This window comes from Antrostomus carolinensis, unplaced genomic scaffold (genome assembly GCF_000700745.2).
Source record: "Antrostomus carolinensis isolate BGI_N321 unplaced genomic scaffold, ASM70074v2 scaffold5384, whole genome shotgun sequence".
NCBI lineage: Eukaryota > Metazoa > Chordata > Aves > Caprimulgiformes > Caprimulgidae > Antrostomus > Antrostomus carolinensis.
In genome coordinates, this window is record NW_010309107.1 from 28,953 (window position 1) to 50,161 (window position 21,209).

The 21,209-nt window shown below is 35.2% G+C and overlaps 1 protein-coding gene across 1 annotated transcript in view; it reads left to right on the plus strand.

Annotated features, from left to right (window-relative positions):
• The window catches only part of LOC104523440 (catenin alpha-2), a 65,016-nt gene that overhangs the window by 8,986 nt on the left and 34,821 nt on the right, over positions 1-21,209 (plus strand). The window contains exons 4-5 of the mRNA XM_010166007.2: positions 11,197-11,348; positions 18,286-18,399. Coding sequence (XP_010164309.2) covers positions 11,197-11,348; positions 18,286-18,399 — 266 coding nt within the window. The remainder of the gene's footprint in view (positions 1-11,196; positions 11,349-18,285; positions 18,400-21,209) is intronic.

Genomic DNA, 21,209 nt, shown 5'->3' on the forward strand with positions numbered 1-21,209 from the left:
TTTATCAGTGTGAGTAGGACAAACTTTAAAGATATTTATCACTAGGAAAAGGCAGCTCAATGATATTATCAAAGCTAATACTAAAATGTGGTAAAGATGGATTTTTCAGCAGCGATATGAAAGGAAACAAAATGTAGAAGCAAGAAGATGAATTTAAGCATAGCTGTAATAAAAAAAAAAACCCAACATATTGAATCTGAGGGAGAGCTAAAAATTGCAAAATAGAGCCTATTTAAAAAATAAATTATGTTAAATTCATGTTTTATGGAAGTTTCAGGTGGTTATAGTACAACTTATGGGTACCATCATCCTGAGAACATGAGATCGTTTATCCAGGGATTTTGATGAAATTATGGCTTTTATTCTGCAAAGCACTGTAGCAATTTCTTTAAAGTTTAGCTAACCTGAAATCCAAAGATCAAAGTATCACCAACAAAAAACATTTAATGCATTAAAAAAAGGTATTTTACAAAAGGACCAGAGAATACCCAACATTACATTCCACCAGTGCTTGGTTTGATCCAAAGAATTTATAACCAGAGAGACTATGTTCAATAAGCAGAGGAATGCCATAAGAAATAATGTAAAATATATTATAAAACAATCAAATGTGACACATAAGAGATTAATAAATCACCATGGTGTCTAAAAGTTTAAATACTATTTATTTTTCTCTCCACTTTCAGAGTTTAAAAATAGAATACAGTACTAAAGGAGAATATAAAGTAATTCATTTAGATTTTCAAATCCTTTTCATAAAGTCCTGCACACACAGCTTTTTGGAAGATGGGTATCCATGGAGTGAATGTTAAGACCTTCGATGGATTAAGAACTGGTTACAAGGCAGAAACAAAGCATAAATGACCATTTCCCAGCAGGCAGAAAGATAAACCCTGTGATGCTTCAGGGGTCAGCACTGTGGTTGGTGTTGTATAATGTATTGATTAACTGGTGAATAGACGGAATTTGCCAACAGGAAAATGCTGGTTTGGCTGGTGGGAGTACAGGAGCTTCCTTCTCAGAAAGACAACACTAAAAGATAATTGTGTTTGATTTCTCTAGGTAAATGGAACAATTTAAACTATATTATATATATACTGACAGGAAGGCTCTGTGCTAATTCACTCAGAAAAAGTATGGGCATCATTATGGACAGCTGGGCAGATACCTTTTCCATGCACAACAGCTCTCACTTCAGGGTTTAAGATGTTAGCCCCAAATAATTCTTTCAGCTTTGATCTCCAAAACCTAAAGATCTTCCAGAAATGGAAGAAGGTCAAGATAAGAATGATAAAACTTAAAAAAAAAAAAAAATAAAATGGGGATTTGGAGGCAAATTAACTCTAGGAGACTTTAAAAAGCCTGCGTTTATCTATTTTAGATGTGTCAGACACCTTAGATAATGAATAGTAGGTTAGTACAATAAAAGTGTCCATTTTCATAAACCATTTTTAATCACTGTTCAAAATTTTTCTCAAAAACATCTTGTGTTCTTAAAAGCCATTTTTTTATAAAGTAAGGAGGATGGTTGTGGAGGTAGAAAAAAAATTAAACCAAGTTTAGAATATATAGGCAGAAAAATGCAGCAAAATTCGACTAACTTCAACAGAAATTTTGTGTATATAAGTGTGAATTGTACAATAATCTTTTAAAATAAAAACACTGGTATTCCTTGCATCCCCTTGCCTACTCACACCTACATACAGATATACACAAACTTATAACTAAAGCCAGAAAGGGTGTTTTGCTTGTGTTATATAAGCCATTTTGTATCCAACAGCATGCAACTGTTTTCTTGGGGATTTTTTTGAAGAGGTGCAGCTATCTTTTACTTGAAATGTTAACCTAAAGGGAGTTCCGTTTAGTAGTAATAATATTTTGGGGGTACTCACTGTATCACAAAATCACAGAATCTTAGGGGTTGGAAAAGATCTTCAAGACGACCAAGTCCAACCATAAACCTTTCACCACCAATTCCACCTCTAAACCATGTCCCTAAGTACCTTGTCTACCCGTCTTTTAAATACCACCAGGGAAGGTGAATCCACCACCTCCCTGGGCAGCCTGTTCCAATGCTTGACTGCCCTTTCAGTTAAGTTTTTCCTAATATCCAATCTAAACCTCCCCTGGCGCAACTTAAGGCCATTTCCTCTTGCTCTATCACTTGTTACCTGGGAGAAGGGACTGACCCCTACCTCTCTACTCCCTCCTTTCAGGTAGTTGTAGAGAGTGAGAAGGTCTCCCCTCAGCCTCCTTTTCTCCAGACTAAACAATGCCAGCTCCCTTAGCTGCTCCTTGTAGGACTTGTTCTCCAGGCCCTTCACCACCTCCATTGTCCTTCTCTGAACATGTTCCAGCACCGCAACATCTTTCCTGTAGTGAGGGGCCCAAAACTGAACACAGGACTCGAGGTGCAGCCTCACCAGTGCCCAGTACAAGTGGAGGATCACTTCCCTGGTCCTACTGGCCCCACTGTTTTTGACACAAGCCAGGAGTATGTAGTCTTTACTTACACAAGTAGCCAGGAGAATGAGTGAGACATCTGAAATTAGTGAGGCACATATATCCCTGCAGACATCATTTGTTATCCTTTGTACGTTTTGTGATGTACCCTTACATTACGTGTTTGCCTGCTTTGCTGGCTAGGAGGCACCTCCCTGCAGACACTGCTAACCTTGTTTCTCCCCTGACATTTTATCTTTCTGTGAACGACAGTTCAATCAGGGCAAAGTTTGAAAGTTTGGTCTCCTTTTCTTTTCCTTTTCTTTTCTTTTTCTTTTTCTTTTCCTTTTCTTTTCCTTTTCTTTTCTTTTCCTTTTCTTTTCTCTTTTATTTTTTCTTTCCTTTTCCTTTTCCTTTTCCTTTTCTTTTTCTTTTTCTTTTTCTTTTTCTTTTTCTTTTTCTTTTTCTTTTTCTTTTTCTTTTTCTTTTTCTTTTTCTTTTTCTTTTTCTTTTTCTTTTTCTTTTTCTTTTTCTTTTTCTTTTTCTTTTTCTTTTTCTTTTTCTTTTTCTTTTTCTTTTTCTTTTTCTTTTTCTTTTTCTTTTTCTTTTTCTTTTTCTTTTTCTTTTTCTTTTTCTTTTTCTTTTTCTTTTTCTTTTTCCCTTTCCCTTTCCCTTTCCCTTTCCCTTTCCCTTTCCCTCTTCTCTTCTCTTCTCTTCTCTTCTCTTCTCTTCTCTTCTCTTCTCTTCTCTTCTCTCCATCCATATCTCACAATATTTGGTAGCATAACTCCAGACATCCCATTAATTTCTTTAATGTACAGCTCACCTGTATTGTACATGAGCAAATCCAGCATTTCCTGAAAGTCTTGCATTACTGTGTCAATACTGCATCGTTGCACATACCCACAGATAAAGTAGGAGCCTTATGTCAAGTGCCAGAAGACTTACTTAACGCATGTGGGTCAAAGGGTCAGCACTTTACCATAAATTCAAGGCATCCTGAGAACATTAGTTTTACGGTCTGTGGCTAAACCGCTGATGCAGTATATTGGCAGTCAAGGTTGACTCTTCCTGAAAGTCTTGTGTTTACTGCAAAATGCTGTAGGGCATTCATATTCATCACTCTACATCTATCTTTTAACTATTTTGTTGGAGGAAAAGCTAATTGGTAAATAGCAAGAGGAGAAAAGATGGTCTTGTGCTTCAGACAGTGACGTTTCATCCTTTACTATGCCATAGCACTTAAACCAGCATGCTGCAAAATTTGCCCTAGTTTTGCTTTTCCCCGTTCCTGAGTGACTAATGTGAGATGCATAGGGTTTGATATCCAAACTGATGAGGATTCACATTTTTACTGATGAGTATTTAGCTGTAACAGGAGTCAGTGACCGCTTCTCTGAGCACAGAACAGTAAACACTCTGAAAACCCAATCTAGCGATGTAAACCACATACATAATTATATATAGGCATTTCTTCATCCATCAAAACCAAAATATCATTAATATATGTATGTATATGCATGATATGCCTATGCACAATGTGTGCTACAAAGATACATAGATGGAAGCATACATCAACCCAAGCAACAAAATAGTTAAATCTGCTTCTCAGAAAACCAGCTGGTCTAATACTGCTATATATTGTGTACTGTTTCAGTAGAGCTTTGTAAAGCTTTTTCTTTTTAATTAGTAATATAATAACCATGACTGAAATGTAGTAAATTATTATATAAGACTGGGGTTTAATAAACAATCTGTGAAATACTTAGAATCTTCTGAGAAGGAATTTACAGTTCTAGAAACAGAGTTTGACAAAGACTTCAAGCTAAACAAGGTGTCATGTTTAATTCCTTATTCATCCTTCAAATTAAATGGAGAATCTGTGCTGTCTTCAACAGAGTATGTCGGATATCCCATAGGAATTATTTTTTAAATACCTATTTAAAATATTTAAACTCACTAGTAGTAAACCATATTCTTTCCTCAATTAAGTAAAATGATGAGTTAATAAAATTAAAAAAAAAAAAATCAAAACCTAGGAGAAATTTCATTCAAAACTCTGTAATATAAGCTATAGCTTTGTGAATTTCCTGTACTAAAATCTCTTTAATCTGGATAATGGCTGAGCTTTTTTCCTAATAGAGCATCATTTTTTTTTAAAATGTAATGGGTCATTCATAGATTTTTGCTTTATTAGTTTCCCCTGATAACTCTTAGTTTACAATACCACCAATCATCTTGAATAATTTTAGTGATTTATGCGACATACAGAACTGTGAGGTTTAGTAGAAGCACAGATTCTCTTTGTGGAATTTTCAAGGACCCTTTCTTCAACTTTTAACAGGGTAGGGGTGCAAACCTTGAGACTGCCATGTCATTCTTGAATAATCTTACCCAAATCAGACCAGATTTTTACAGCCACTTAAGGGCAATTTTAACCAGGTGATTTGCACCTGAAATTATGTGTTTAGTCTCTATGAACATGGTATAGGGAAAATCAAATTTCCAAAGGGCAACTACAAATGCTAAAATGAATACAGAGCTACCAAGAGCTGAATATACTGGGGAATATAACATCAGTCATTTCTCTGGAGCTTAAGCATCTGGTTTCTCTGAGGACAGTCTGGCTCCAGAGAACAACCTCTGGTCTTTGAAAAGGGTGATTCCCTTGGATCCAAACCCCTAGATACTAGAAAGAATCGAGAAGGTGCTTGTCTTTAAAATGAAGCTTTAAGTAGTAACTCTGTTGATGCCTTTCCAAAATAGTCTTCTGGTTAGAAAAATTGCCCCAAAGTTGACATCTTTGGAAACCCTTCAGTTCCAGTGAGGTTTGGATAGAAAATAGCCACTTCTTGCTGATTCAGTGCCCTCCTGGGCATTCTTATGGTTTAGAGCCAATGGTGTTCTAGGAATTGTTACACAAATGGGAATTATTTATGTGTAAAGTTGGTTGTCCGAAGTAGACAACTAATTAAAGCTAATAGTATGCCCTCCCTCTCTATTCAATGGGCAGAGGAATATCAGAATTTGATTCAGCTGAACTTCAACTGCTTTCTTAAAGTAAGTGTGATTAATTGTCTAATGGGAACATCTACTACTCTCCATTTGGTATAGGCAAACAGAGATTTCTAACTTTCAGATGTATGAAATAACATGAAACCAAGTCAAGGTTCCTAACCACCATTGATACCACTAAGACTTAGAAACCTGGGCACCTGGAAGGACCTTGACTTTTGTTACTTTTTAGTTTCTTAATTATCCCTTTCTAAATTACAGAAAGTTCAGATCTACTTAAGTTTGTAAGGAATCCGGGTTCCTAAATAGTAAGGCCAAGAAAGTGCATAAAATTAGTTAGTTAAAATTAATCTTGTATGTAATGAAACTTAATATTCTAATGCTGTAAACAATGAAGCCCATACTTTTTTTTTATTTTTATTTAAATCTCGATAATGTTATTATGTAACAACTTTTCTTTATCTATCTTTTACTTGTTCCCATATCACTATATAAAATTTGTGGCTATATCTTGAAGTACAAAAATTCCAGTATGAACTGATTACTATAGCAGAAAAAGTCAATAGATAATATATTTTTGGAAAATCAATAATTACTTGAAAATTTGAATGTCTAGGACATATCGGTGAAGAAAAACAAGAAAAGCTTTAAAGAAAATATTTTCTGTGAGGAGGGTGGTTCACGAGAAAATGTTGACTTTATCAAGGCATGGATTCACCCATGGTGATGTGTTAATTTTCTATTAATTAAAAAAAAAAAAGAAAAAAAAGAAAAAAAAGAAGTGAAAGTCATTTTAACTTTTTTGTTTCCCAGTTTTTATCCAGAAGCCGTTCAACCTAGATTTTGTTGGCGTAATCTTACTTTGAAGACCATTGAAAACTCATCTGCAGAAAGGCTTTAAAACCTTTATTTGTTAGAATGACAAAGTCAGTAAATTAGAAGTGTTGCTATTAACTTGGGACCTGATTCTGTCAACATTTATGCAGGTGCCTAATTAATTCATGTAGTTAGACTGTGAGATGTTAATGGATCACATTTTTCAGTCTAAGTGTATGCATAACTGTTTTCTAGACCACAGCTCTAAGTAAGAAAACAGTATTTAATTTTTTCCCCAAAGTATTGATTTGCTTCCGAATATGAAATTCATAGCCAATCTCTGTACATAATAAATGAATCATCCTCTATGTGATGCATTTACAAGTTTCAATGCCAGGTACAGATTTTACACCTTTGCTTGCAGCTCTTTCACTGTTGGCACAAGAATATCCTTCTTTGTACAGTAAATTAATAGATAAGAAAGACTAGAGGTTTTGTGAGTGCAACTGAGTTAGGTATTTCACAGAATCACAGAATTGCATAGATTGGAAAAGACCTTTAAGATCATCGAGTCCAATCATTAACCTCACACTGACAAGTCCTCGATTAAACCATGTCCCCATATATCACTGTCATGGAGCTCCTTGAGTGTGACCCAAAACCCTACCTAGAGAATAATACAGTTCTTAACTCAATTTCCAAAAACTTTACTGCATTAAAGGACAACATATGCTTAGAGAAACTATAAGTAATAGCATCTTATTAGTTTAAGATATTTTTTCTTGCTTGTTTAATCAAAAATGAGCACTGATATAAAAATGCAATTGGCAAGCAAACAATTCATAATAGAATTTAATAGCTATTTCCATTTTGAAATTGCAGATAGTGTTCACATGTAATAATGTAAATTAAGGACTAAACTACAGCCAGGTCTGCAAGGTCAAAATAGTTGAAGGAAGCTTTCACACTCAATGGGCAGTCCCTGTGGTAGTATATCTGGTCAAGAATGAGTACCTCATGTTCACCAAAATGAACAAAATGTAACTTTCCATCTCCTCCCCATGGCCTGATGCTTATGAATCTACTACTACTGCTGCTTGAATCATAGAATCATAGAATCACAGACTGGCTTGGCTTGGAAGGGACCTTAAAGGTCATCCAGTTCCAACCCCCCTGCCAGCAGCAGGGACACCTTCCACTAGACCAGGTTGCTCAAAGCCTCATCCAACCTGGCCACCAACACTCCCAGGGAGGAGCAGCCACAGCTTCTCTGGCCAACCTGGGACACTGTCTCACCACCCTCACACCAAAGAATTTCTTCCTCACATCTCAGCTCCATCTCCCCTCTGCCACTTTCAAGCCATCACCCCTTGTCCTCTCACTCCCTGCCCTTGGCCAAAGTCCCTCCCCACCCTTCCTGGAGCCCCTTCAGGTACTGGGAGGCCACTAGAAGGTCTCCCCGGAGCCTTCTCTTCTCCAGGCTGAACAGCCCCAACTCTCTCAGCCTGTCCTTGTAGGAGAGGCACTCCAGCCCTTGGATCATCCTTGTGGCCTCCTCTGAACTCATTCTAATTGGTCCATGTCTTTCTTGTGTTGGGGGCTTCAGAACTGGACACAGTACTCCAGTACTGAATGAACAGAGTCATGACTGTTGGCATCTTTCTGTGAGAAGATATATGAATTGCAATGGTGAACTAAAATAAGCATCTTTAGCTAATTTTTTCAGGGGAAAAAAAAAAAATCATCTGAGCAGTGAACTCTATCAGGCTATGAACAATTTCCTTGAGGAGTTGGTAGAAATTCCTTCATTTGAGTATTTTAAACATGATTCAGGAATAGCGTCTAGATAAAAGAGTATAGAAGCATTTATGTTATTTGAACTAAATTATGTTATTGAAACATAGAAATATATGTCTGGATACAACCACAAAATATGGTTTTTTGAAAAAAAATTCACATCTTTCTTTCCTGTACATGTGCTACAAAAATCTTGGTTGAGCGTTCAAAAAATGGGCGTAGTACTCCAACGAGGGCCTCACTGTGCAACTTCATAGTTTCTCCTCTCAATTCTTTTTTTAAATATTGTAATAATCCTAGATTGACCTTTGCCATTTTTTACAATAGCATCACATTGTTAGACACATGGCAAAAATCCATCTGACTTATCTTTCTGTTTTGACAACATATCACAGGTAATTATTCCTTGAGATGCTTTTTCTCATGAGTTCCATGTCCAACTGATAGTAATTTAATTTACATTTCCCTTGTTTTGCTTCTAAGAACGTTATGTGTGGCCATGTCAAAAATCTTACCAAAGTCAAACTGTATCATATCTACTGTTTCTCCCAACCCACTAGTTAGCTGCCCTGTCAAGGAAAATACTGTAATAGCTTGATACATCCTTTTTTGACAAATCTGTTGCCTGTCCGACATCTGCTCGTTATTTACAAGATAATTAAACATTAATTGCTTTATGTCGTGTTTCATTTTCTTTCTGGGTACTGAAATTAGACACTATATCCTATAATTCTGCCTTATTTTCTTCTCTACCTTTATATAAATATTTTTGTGGGTTTTTTTTTCTTTTTTTTAAATCCCTGGAACTTTCACTGTTACTGTTTTTCTTGTCTTTCTCAAAGATGGCTCAAAAATTGCTTTGATTATAGTCTTAAGAACTGCAAGGTCAATCTTATTATGCTCTGTTAACTTGAAGACATATTTAATAGATGCATTCCTTTATGTTTATGTAGACATTCTCCAAACTACTTCTTCCTAATTCAGTTCTGTTGCACTTACTATTAATTATGTTAAAAAGTAGACTATGTCTGCTATTTAGCAAATTCTAGGCAGAAATTTAAAGACCCTTTGCCTCATTTCCTGTTGCCATTTTTACATCTTTAGCTTTTACTTTTTCATCTCTATGTCCTAAAATAATTTTTCTCTTATTCTTTATGTTTACTCGTTTTCTTTGTATTATTAATGATTACTTTCGATTTTCAGTTTAAAGATTTCCTTATGCAATCATATTAGTCTCCTACCACATTTTCAAGTGTTCGATTAATCAAGATCATTTTATATATGCACTTATTCATACTCTTTCCAAAACTTCAGCTCTCAAACTCCTACTTAAAATGTTTCTCCTCTGCCTACCAATGTTTTGTTAATGTTTACCTTTTTTAAGTTTATTGTTGCTGTCAATTTTTCCTATTTTCTCCAATATATCCATGCACTTATTGCACTTATTGAACATTGTCTGCATGAAAGATACAATTCTGTTTTTATCTGCATACATGAACTAACATATATATAAGTTTGTGTATATAGAGGCAAAATAAACAAGATTTAGATAGATATATCCCTTTAAAGGGTTCTCCTTTAACAATCAGTGAGTAACACTTCAATGCCACAAACAAAGTTTGAGCTCATAGTTGTTGCCTGTTGTTCTTCAAAATGTGAACTAATCTTGAATCTTTTTTTGTGTGTTTTTACTTTAAATCAGATAGTAAGAAAGATGCATAAAACATAGTTTTCATTATGAGTAAAATATATTTAATGTCATTCACTCAAGAAGAAAAATTGGTTTCCTGACATAGTGACACTTTACTTCTTAGGAAAGATTGTCACCGCTCTTGATGAAAATGACACCAGAAATTCCCCTTTGTATTCATCGGTTGGGATCAGGCTACCAAAAAAGTGTGTTAAAAATAGGGTTTAGGGAAAAGATTATGAAGAAAGAGAATATTATAGCAAAAAATGCAGCTGACTTAAGAATCATCCTTTCCTATTCTTCCAATCATAATGCCAAAATAATAATGCCAACAGTACATGATTTGGATACCTAGCTGCTGGAAGGTGGCAAATAATAAAAATGATGTGAATATAATGAAAAGATGGCTATCTATAAACCTTAAGCTTGACCCAAGTTCCTTAAATTTATAAGAATTAATCCCAAAGGATTTTTATTTTTTTTAATCCAGCTTTCTAATGAAGCATTGATTGTATTTGTCCATTGATTCTATATGAGAGCCCAGTCCTCTGATATTAATGTTAAAATATTGAAGAACAGGAGTAACTAATACAGGAGTGTAGGTGCATTATAATTAATGGGACCTGATATTCATGTTCCTGTTTGTAGGATTTGGGTTTAAGTTGTTAGAGAACTGATTTGGGGAACATTTATCTTTCTGCACACATGATATGCTGAAAGTGATTATACCTTCAAAGGAATCCTGTATAAAATTTGAAGAAAAACCTCTGGTTACTTTAAGGAATGCCTTTAAACTATTTACATAAGTAAATAATTGCTTTAAGATATGTATTTAATAAGCTCATACCACAGTTCATAATAGTGTTAGCTAATATCTATAGCTATTTTTTGTGTTACATACATGATGATAGCGAAGAGACACAATGTCCATTTATGTGCCTTCACAAGAGTCATATTTGCTAGATTTTGCATTCTAAACATGTTTTGTCCCTTATACTATTATTATTATTCAAAATGAGCTTGTTAGTTATCTAAATTAGTAGGCATAATAGCTATATTTTGCTTTGATCATTTGGTATAAATATGTACTGTGTTCTTTCCAAGTTATAAAGGTTTTAAATGTATTTTGCTGGTAGCTCAGATAGTTTGCAGTGTCTTAAAAGTATGTAAATCACACTTTTAAAGGAAGCTTTACATTCTTTGTTGTTCAGTTGGGGGAGAGAATATGAAGATGGATATTTTCATGCTGTCAGAAAATGTGACAGAGCTCTGCATGTGTAGAGTCAGTACAAACTCGCATCATGAGCCTTCCTGGGTCTTGAAATTGTAACAGTATGTACCATGTCTACTAGAAAGTATTTATGCCCAAAGGCAGGAGGAAAATGTTCATACCAGGAAGTGGCTAATCTTGCTGCCTTTCATTTTGTTTAATCTAGTTATGCCACGTTTTGCTGAACAAGTTGAGGTTGCCATTGAAGCTTTGAGCGCGAATGTCCCACAGCCATTTGAAGAGAATGAGTTCATCGATGCCTCCCGCTTGGTTTATGATGGAGTTCGTGACATCAGGAAAGCTGTTCTAATGATAAGGGTATGTAAGTTACCTGGAAAATAGGAAATAGAAGTTGGGACCTTCAGGAAAGTATCACATTGGATGAGAGTAATATAAAAGCTTCTTGGAATCAACTTTGTTTCAGATTAAACCAGAAAAGCTTGACATTGAAACAAGTGTGAAACAAAAGTATGTACAGCAAAAAAACCCCCAAAAAACCAAAGTAAGTAAAGAGATGAGAAAGTGTTAGGAGATGAACCACAATCAATTTCTAATCACCTAGGAGAAGATTTGATCACAACTGCCAATACATGCAAGCTTCATTACTGTTTCCATAATAATAACAGTAATTCGCTAAGATCTTCAAAGTTTGTGTAGATTTTTGTTGGTGGTTTGTTGTTTTTTGGGGGTTTTTTTTCCCCATAATGTATGTGTGCTGCCTAGGATATGAGGCAAGTCTGGTAAAAATCTAAATGAATAAATAAATTATCTTGCTGCTCCAGTGAGCCTCTGCAGGGATGGTTTTGAATGTTTACTGAGGTAAAGAATGTGTCATTTCAGCGTTGAATAACCATTTGATTCAATTTGCTTAGGAATCTTTAAAAAAAAACCCCAAACGAATAAATAAAAAAAAACCCTACAGAACAACATAATTATTGTGAAAGTAGATGCGTGTCTTGCTTTTCAGTGTAGTCTACAGTCAAAGATTTAAAACAAATCAAAACAAACCAAAACAAACCTGGTTTGAACATCTCTTCAGCAATTGAAACTCTTATTTGAAACCCAAATTACCTTGAATCTGCCCCAGTGTAAGCCATGTACAAATAAAGCTACGGTGAAAATCACAGAGAAAGATGATGAAGCAAATAACGGTGCTAAAACAATAGCTCATCCCTTTGAGCAAATGTGATTTTGAGTATATTATGGCACTGATGTGAGACTTCAGGCAGTAGGAACACTCCAAAATAACTTCATTTTTGTCACCTGTCACTATGTATTACCATTTACAGAAAAAGCTTTGACAGGCTTAATTTTATAACTGCGAAACATAAATTCCATTCCTGTACCCACTGCTAATCTCAGGTAGCCTGAATTATAGTCATGACTGATGATGGGGGCAAACTGGTCCTTTTTTCTGGGTGTTCAGCAGTGACTTATGGACTGGGTTGGAGAAGAAAGATCTGCATAGTAAAGGATCTCTCTTTTGCCTTTGATTATCCAGTTCCTTAGCCTGTAATAGAAGTTTCCAAACTTCTCTTTGGACGAGAACCACCTCTAAGCACATTTTAATCTTTTATAGTCTCTGATGAGTCATTTTAAATTGCTTCATGCAACACAATCATCAGGTGAGACCTGCTGTAGACCCACACTTTCACACATCCTACACAGAGTTCTGTCTTCCAGCACCCCCCTGTACATCAAAATTGTCCCAGAGAGATTACCATGAGACTGTCCATACTGGGTGAGATGTTTCTGCTAAACACAAAGCACCATTTTAAATTCTGAAGGCACGTTCACTTATTTTCATTGCTGTCTTACTGTTATGTTAACTACTAGCTTGGAGAGCTGATCAGCATGCAGGCTTCACAATCTCCTTAGAAACATCCCAGGTTACTTTTGCAATTGTATCGCTACCACTTTCCACTCCTTGTGTGATATGAGTTAATGAATTCTGCTTCCCCAGATTAGGAAGATGTATTTCTGCATGCAGACAATTAACTTATTTATGGAGCTAAATGTAGGGCTCCTTACCCAGGTGGAGAACTAAAGGACATAAATGGACTCATTATCCTTCTGAATTAACTGGGAAAATCCACATGTATAAACTTATATAGACCAGAATTTGCTGAATCAGAACCTTGTTTTCTGTAGAAAACAAAATTAGTTTCAGTTTGAGGCGCTCTAGCATTCCCATCCAGACATCTCACACTGAAATAGAATGTATAATTAAAGGGTGAGCATTAAACTGTAAAAGACAGACTTTAGAATATTTTAATCTAATAATCTATTAAGTCTCATGCACCCCTTTAATACAGACTATAAATCATCTTGCAGAATTATAAAAAGAAAAGAAAGCTTTCAAACTTTTTAGAGCATCTGACACAAACAATTATTTTCAGGCAGTAATTGTTTCTGTGCATGCCATGACAGATTGAATTTATTGGAGATAGTCCCTCATTCCATGGAGGAAATAAAGCAACTTTTAAAATTAATTTCTGTTGTTAACATCAGTTTTAGTAGGCTGAAGGAAAGGGGGATTACCTCTGTTCTTCTCTTTTCCCTTGAAAAGGGGATATTTTGTTGTCCCTTTGGAAGAGAAAAGAGGTTCATTTTTGCATTGGGGACTATTATTATGATGGATATAGAGGAAAAAAATATCTTTCACAACTTAAGAAGTAGTATAAATAAATGTAGGAGTATAATTTTAGAACCTAAAAATAAGATTAAAAAATAATAACTTAGTTTCAACATCTTTTGTTTTACTGCGTAGCGATCAAATTACACTTTGTTTTTTTCATAGCTACTTATGAAATACCCTCTGTTATTAGACAGAAACCTTCTCTACAGTTAAGAGGAATCATAATGGCATCTTTTATCTTTCTTATGTATCTCCAAGGCCAGCCTTCTCTTTTCACACATGGCCTTTGCTATTGGCAACCTCGTCATTACCTGCATCTATGTTAGCATTAGTGTTACATTTGTTTGGATCAGGAGGGCATTTTTTGAGCCAATCTCCAGTTGTTCCCTCTTGCCTTGTTTTAGTTCATGTTACAAAGTAGTCTTAGTGCATATAAATTTGGTTCTCTGGGGTGATCCTGGAAGATGTGCTCTTGGAGAGTCTTAAATGCACTTCTATCATTAAGGGACTTTCAGTCCCTTAACCAGATTACAGCGAATTTGAATAAAAATAAAAATGAAATGCAGGTAGTGTGAATATGTGGTGCTTAGTACCAACTGTTTGGATGTATGAATCCTCTTCTACTCTTTGAGACTTGTCAATATATGGTTAGCCATGATCAACAATGGGGTAACCACTGTGGTGAAATCCAAAGTGCTGCTACTTCTCAGTTCCTCTGGAAAACTAGAGTTGGTGCAGATCCCATAATCTTTTTAAATAGCCTATCTCCAAAGGATGTTACAGGGTCCATTGTCTACATTGAATCTGGAGTGTTAGATTTTACTGTAAATCATTAAAGCTGAAGACCTGCTGTGACAGAGGTTCTCTGGCTTTGCCACTCAGATGGCTCAGTGACTTACCTGAGTCACTCGGACTGCAACTGCCTTAGTACAAAAAAAATGTACAGAATAGCATGGAGTTGAATAGAGAAGCATATTATAAAGGCTTTTCTTTCTCTTTAGTTTTTAGAATTAGAGGATATTTTATTAGAAAAAATGGGGGAATATCTTTTCAGTCTTTCCTCTCATTACAAGGGTAGCTTGACTTAGTGTTCATAGGTCTTAAATTCTTATAATTGCATCCTACAATGTTTAAGTGCACACAGCACTATTGCATAGTGGGGTTTTTATCTTCATCAAGTGTATTTAAACTTGTGAAATATTAAACAAATTGCATTTATAAAACTGCATATATATATATATGATTTTATGACTTATACAGATATAATATACGTTTTTATACTGCAGTTACAAAAGATAAAATTGTTCTGATGGAAGATATTTTGTTTACAGCAAGATCTTCAGTCTAGCAGACAGAGAGATATTAAATAATAATAATAATTCTAATTACTGGAAGCTGAAAGTCGCCAAATTCATATTAGCAATAAAGCATGCAGCTTAAAAGAGGAAGTATATATTTACTGGGTGATTTAACTGGGATTGTGAAAGATTCTTCTTTCCTGGGATAATTCATCTGAATTCAATGAATGAAGGGAAGAATATACTCTATGAGTAGTAGAGATACTGTATTTGAAAAAATTTAGTTCTGGGCTCTCTTACAGCCTGTGTTACAGAACAGACAGACTAAAAATTATGAAATTTTTCCATTTTTCTATTGACATCAATGAATTCAGAAAATCTATTAGTTTTGAAAATTGCTCTAGCTCTTCCTGCCACTGGTAATTGTCATAGTTTTGTTTGGAAGCTGTCTACGATCTCAAATCCATGTTTCCTATATCTCTGTGACCATAAATTCGGGTGTCTGCAAGACTGATTCAGTCCTTCTGTCTTCCAACTCAGATAATTTAAATTCCAGACTTTGTTGTCTTGGAAACTAGGTTTTAAATATCAAGGTCCTGTTAGTTGTGCACAAAAATTAGAGTTGTTATGGTATCTTTAGAAAGCCCTGCTGAGAGTAAAAAAAATCTTTAAGTCAAAGTACTTCAATATAATATTTCTTTTTTTTCTTCCTTTGTGTCTATAGAAATAGGAGACCCCCATTATATATGAGTTGCATCTCCAAGAGATCAGATAAAACAAAGCAATGGTGCACGAGTGAAAAGTGTGCAGCATGTTTGAAATGGTAGCATACAGCTAACAGTTAACTACTTTTCATTACCTCAATTTTTAAAAAGTAGCTATTTTTGGCAGAAAATGGGGGTGTTAAATTCTCCACACTGAAAACCTGAAGTGAGTGAATCTGGAAGTTAATTTTGAATTAGATCTCACTACTCGTATAGAGGGGAAATACAGAGATTTTTTTTGTACCTGTGGTATATTATGAACGGCTGCATTAACTTGTCCTTTTGGTTTGCACTCACTACATTTTCTCCAGGTTCTACATCTATACTCATTAAGTTTCAATCTTTTAAAGACAAACTTTCAGATTATGAATGTTAGGGAGTACCAGCAATATGGTTTTTTTCTGAATGTTTCTTTAAGAATAAATCTCTGAAACACAGAATTTTCAGAATATTTTAGCTTTTTAAGAAGAATCTTCATGTCCTTACTAGTTACAGTGTTGAGATGTAATACTTTGAATGTTATGCCCTTACTTTACTACACATATGACTATGAAAGCCTGGGAAAGGGCTACACATTATCTTTTATAGTCATATCTATAAAAGTGGTGACAGAAGAAACTAAGAAGAGTATACCTGGGGGCAGGAAAGGGTACTGGTTTTACAATGACCAGTGCAACTGGCTAGTTGAATGGACTTGGAGGATGGAGGAAGAGCCAGCTGGTTTATGAAGAAGGGGTTGAAACTCTCCACCCTGTTGCTGTTCTTCACAGTAAAGCCTAGGCAGCTGAAAAGCTGAGCCCTATGATAGGAAATACTCTCTTTTTCTAAGGGAGTTGTATGATTCTTCTAGTAGCTGGTTTGCTTATGGCAGATTTTAAAGTCACATCCTACACTCATACAGCTGAGAGAATAAAGTGATTAAAGACAGTTGGAAAGCAAGACCATTGGACATTATAATGATCACTACCAATCTTTCCTTTTTTTTCTTGTGGCAGTAGAGAAAATATAAATTTATTTTTCCACCTAAACTTCATCTCCTGTCTCTCCTGTTATATACACTATTTGTACATGCATCTCTTCAGAGATGCAGCCTGAGTTTCATTACCATACTGTCATACTTGGTTATTTCTTTCTCCAGTGCTCAGCATCAAAACACACATTTAATTCATACTCTTTAAGCCAAATTAAGATGGCTGTATTTTACTCTCCCCATCATGTGCACTTCACCATGTAGCTAGCAAAGCAGCTGATTTTCCATTACAAACAGTGATGTGCACTTCACGTTGGAAACCAGGCTGTAGTATAAATATCGCCAAAAGACTCCTCTATATTATGTTAGAGGGTTTGGACCAGTTCCTAGTGACTGAGCATCTTCAAGAGAGAGCTGCAATGACAACTGGCAATGATTAGCACCTCTGCTAGCAAACTTGACGTTGCCTCCAAGCATGAAATGCCAGCATGGATGATTTCTTCTGTAATGGCTGACCCTCTAGGTTAACTCTGAGGCATATGGGTATCCAGTAAGGTGAGGATATCTTTGCACAGTTACTGTGGTCTTTTTCTATTACCACTGTCATGTATTGCACCTACAGGAGCTGCTTGTGGCCAGATTATTGTACTAGATGATATTCAAGAAAAAAAGCCAAAACAATATAATCTTTCTTCTAAAGCCTATTTCTGGTTTTGCACCACCTATATTAAATATAGTACTAAATAGTGATTTAAAGTAGACTGTCTCTGTGTATATATATAAGGAAATTTTTTTTTTTGCTCCTAATTTGTTGCTAGAAGGTGAAAAAAACAAAAAGATCTATCGGCTATCTTTTTTCTTCCTTCCTCCATCATTTTAAACAACCTAAAATTAGCATATACATAACTAGAGTTAATCAATCTGCCCAGAGACACTCACACCATTCATAGCACCAGCAATGGAAATACCATGGCTTCAGTTAAGAGGATGAAACAAATTCCAAAGCTCTGTATCTGAAAAGAACCACAGGAACAAGATAAAGCAGATATAAACTTTACATTTGTTTCAAAACCAATTGACATAATTTACATTTTCTTTCAAGGGGAAATCTCTTATTAGCTTTGATAACTTTTTCTTCCAGGGTGTTAATTACTTTTCCCCAGGTATCTACTTTCTCTTTTGAAGATTATGTGGAGTTTCCAGTAATATAATAGTATTAGTGTCTATTTATATATGAAAGAACATTATTTTGGAATACTGCATTCCAGTTGTTAGTGTTTCCAAAAGATTTTTGTTCCTGGAACTGCAGTCATCATGTTAACAGAGCTAAGAAAAGTTGCAGGAAGGTAATGATAAATGCCATTTGTAAAGAAAACTAGAGTTGAAACAACTTAATTTTTACGACAATTCCATTTCAGTTCTTGACTACTTGGGCAGACAAGTTAATTTAAAAGGAAAGAGAAAAAGCATTTCCTGGGCAGGTAGTCGATGAAATAAGAGCTTACTGTACACAGGACTTTATCTGTATCCTTTATAAGATGGTCATCTCCTCTTTTTTGCTTTCTCTCCCTCCCTCTTTCTTTAGACCCCTGAAGAGCTAGAGGATGATTCAGACTTTGAGCAGGAAGATTATGACGTTCGCAGCCGAACAAGTGTTCAGACTGAAGATGACCAGCTTATTGCTGGCCAGAGTGCAAGGGTGAGTATAAAACCCATGTACTACATTAAATGTCTGTATAGCTACAAATGAAAAACTATGCCTCAGAAAACCAATGCAGTGATTTCAAATCTTCAGGGTCACTTAAGAAAGGATGAAAGGAAGTTAAGCTAGGTGTTTAAAGGGGTTTTTTGTTTGGTTTTTTTTTTCATATCTCACCTATTTGAAAAGACTGACTTTATTGAATGATTGTCCTTAGGCATATGTGACATCTTGTATCAGCCATTTGTTCCAGCTAGTGCTGTAGGAGAAAGCCTTGCAGGTTTGGAATGTGCTGAAACCGTGGGAGTAGTCAGCAAAATAAATAATAATAAAAAAATCTTCTCAGGGCATCATGTGCTGTATCCAGAGAAATCTTACATTTGATATGTTTCCTAGAGTGCAAACCTGTCAAGAAGATCTGTTTAAGCTACGGAGTAGTCCCTATAATTTAATTCTAGTTGAAGACATTTGTTACTGAGTCAATGTAATTTTACCGGGGTAATTACATCATGATAAACTCAAGTCATTGTGATTTGCAACCTCAGCTTGTACACGGGGATTGCAAATTAAGCTGATGAGTGCTTTGGGGGTCACAGGTGCTGGAGAAGTGAAGTTTGTTAACAGTCAGGATTATGCCATCTTCTGATGAATATTTACCTTTTACTAAATAGGCTGCTCAGCTCAGATTATAAAAAAATAAATCCATCAGAATATAATTTTGGAGGCAAACATCATGAGAATATATTTTACTGGGAAGAGATTAAAAAAAAAAAGCCTTAAAATTTTCCAGCAGAGAACCAGTGCGGAACTGGGAATTACCTGAATGATTTTCATGGCTGCAGTTTCTTCTGATAAGCACTAAAAGTGAAGTAATGGACCAAATGAAAAGCATCCTTCCCACAAACTCTCAAAAACTGTAGAAAAAAAAAAAGCTGGTAAATGGAAAAGTGACTTCTTACCTTGAATTCTGGAAGAGGACCCAGAGACCAAAAGGCAACAAAGCTTTGAAAGATCAATTCAGAGCATCAGGAAGGAGTTTTCAGGTGCTATAGGAAGGCCCAGAGTATGTCTTGACACTAATATTTTACACTCTGAAAAGAAACAGTGCATTAATGCAAACCTAAATGAAGCCTGCTTAGAAGTATGGGAGGAATGTGAGACATAGGTACAGTGGAATGGGCAGAGGTATATTTTCTTCTTAACTTCATTTCCTTAAACATTGAATACAGATGGTAAATAAACCATAGCATGTAACAGAAAAGCTGATTTTCTATCACTGCATCCAAAGGACAAAAAATTTTGACCTTGTATATCAAGGACATATAATATCTATCATTATCACCTAGATGAAGACCAGCTGGATTATAGGTCCCGTCTCAGAGAGCTGGGTGACCAGGAGCTGGCATATGGTTAGGAGAATTGCAGAATGGTTTCTGGATTCCTTACCCTGAGAACGATGACAGAACTATGTTCTGGATGCAGATGACTGTAGGATTTTTGTATTTCAAAGAACACAATGACCTGTTAGATATATTCAAATGACTGACCACTAAATTCAGTGTCAGGTACAAAGCTATTGAGATACAATACAGTTATTTCAGTCTTTTTTTGTTGTTGTTTTTACATCTGGGATTAGATAGCATACCATCCTTTCTTGATCTTGAAAACCAAGTAAAGACTGTAGTAGTGTTTTTTACTAAGAACCTAGTTCATCCAGGGACTTAGGAGTCTTAAATTCTATTACATTTATTGCAGTTATTCTCCCTGCTGGACTTAAAACTTCCTGCTTTCATCAGCTACACACTCTATAAACATACTATATTATAAAGACAATTCCATTTCTGAATAACGTAGAATGCAATATGTTACAAGAAGCAACAAATAATGAAAACCTAAAATGAAAACATGGTAAGCAGAAGCCACCCCAGTCCACAGCCTTGAGTGACTCATTGAAATGAGTCTGCTAACTAGAATAGTATCTTATTAGAACTTTTTCTGTAGAAAAGCTGGATTTTTATTTGTGGAATGTAATGGATTTGTTTAATATGCTTACTCCATAAAGCTATTAGTACTTCAGTAGAAAGACTTGTGTTGGTCTCCAATAGAAATAAAACTCGAATATATGAGCGGCATTTGCTAAAGGATATAACTTCTTTGCAAATGCATCAGCAACTGGAATAGAAGTGTTAAAACACTGTATACCAGTTTAAAGAGTATGTGATGAAACTGCCCACAGAGAGAAACCACAAGCAAGACATACAGATCAGTTTTCTAAATGTTACTACTAATATCAAATTGTCTTAATTTCAGTTAATTCATCTGTCCTAGTGTTTTATGTGTATTTTATATATTTATTTACTAGCTTGACTTGTACTACATTTTTCTTTGGAAAGACTAATATGCTAACATTTGAAATTACTGAGATACATTGATAAGGCCTAATTAAGACTCGTGTTGAATTTTAATTTGATTAACTTGCATATTTCTCATTTTCTGATCTACTGTTTATAACCTTTTTTAATTTCAGTTTTGGAAAAGTTCAATTATGAATTTTTAAAAGCTGAGAGCATTTTAAGAATATGTAGAGAAAGACTTCAACTGATTGAAAGTGACATAAACAAGAAAAAATGTAGTGACACTTAAATATGTGTCACACACCATTAAATGCATAAAGTGGTCTTCAGAAGCCCTAAAGCCAAATAGTAGCTCAACTTGGAAATCATTATTGGAAGTGTCCATTTGATCTTCAAAAGTTATTATAATTTTGTAGGGTTTTCTATTTTTTTTGGGGGGGGAGCAGGGAACTTTTT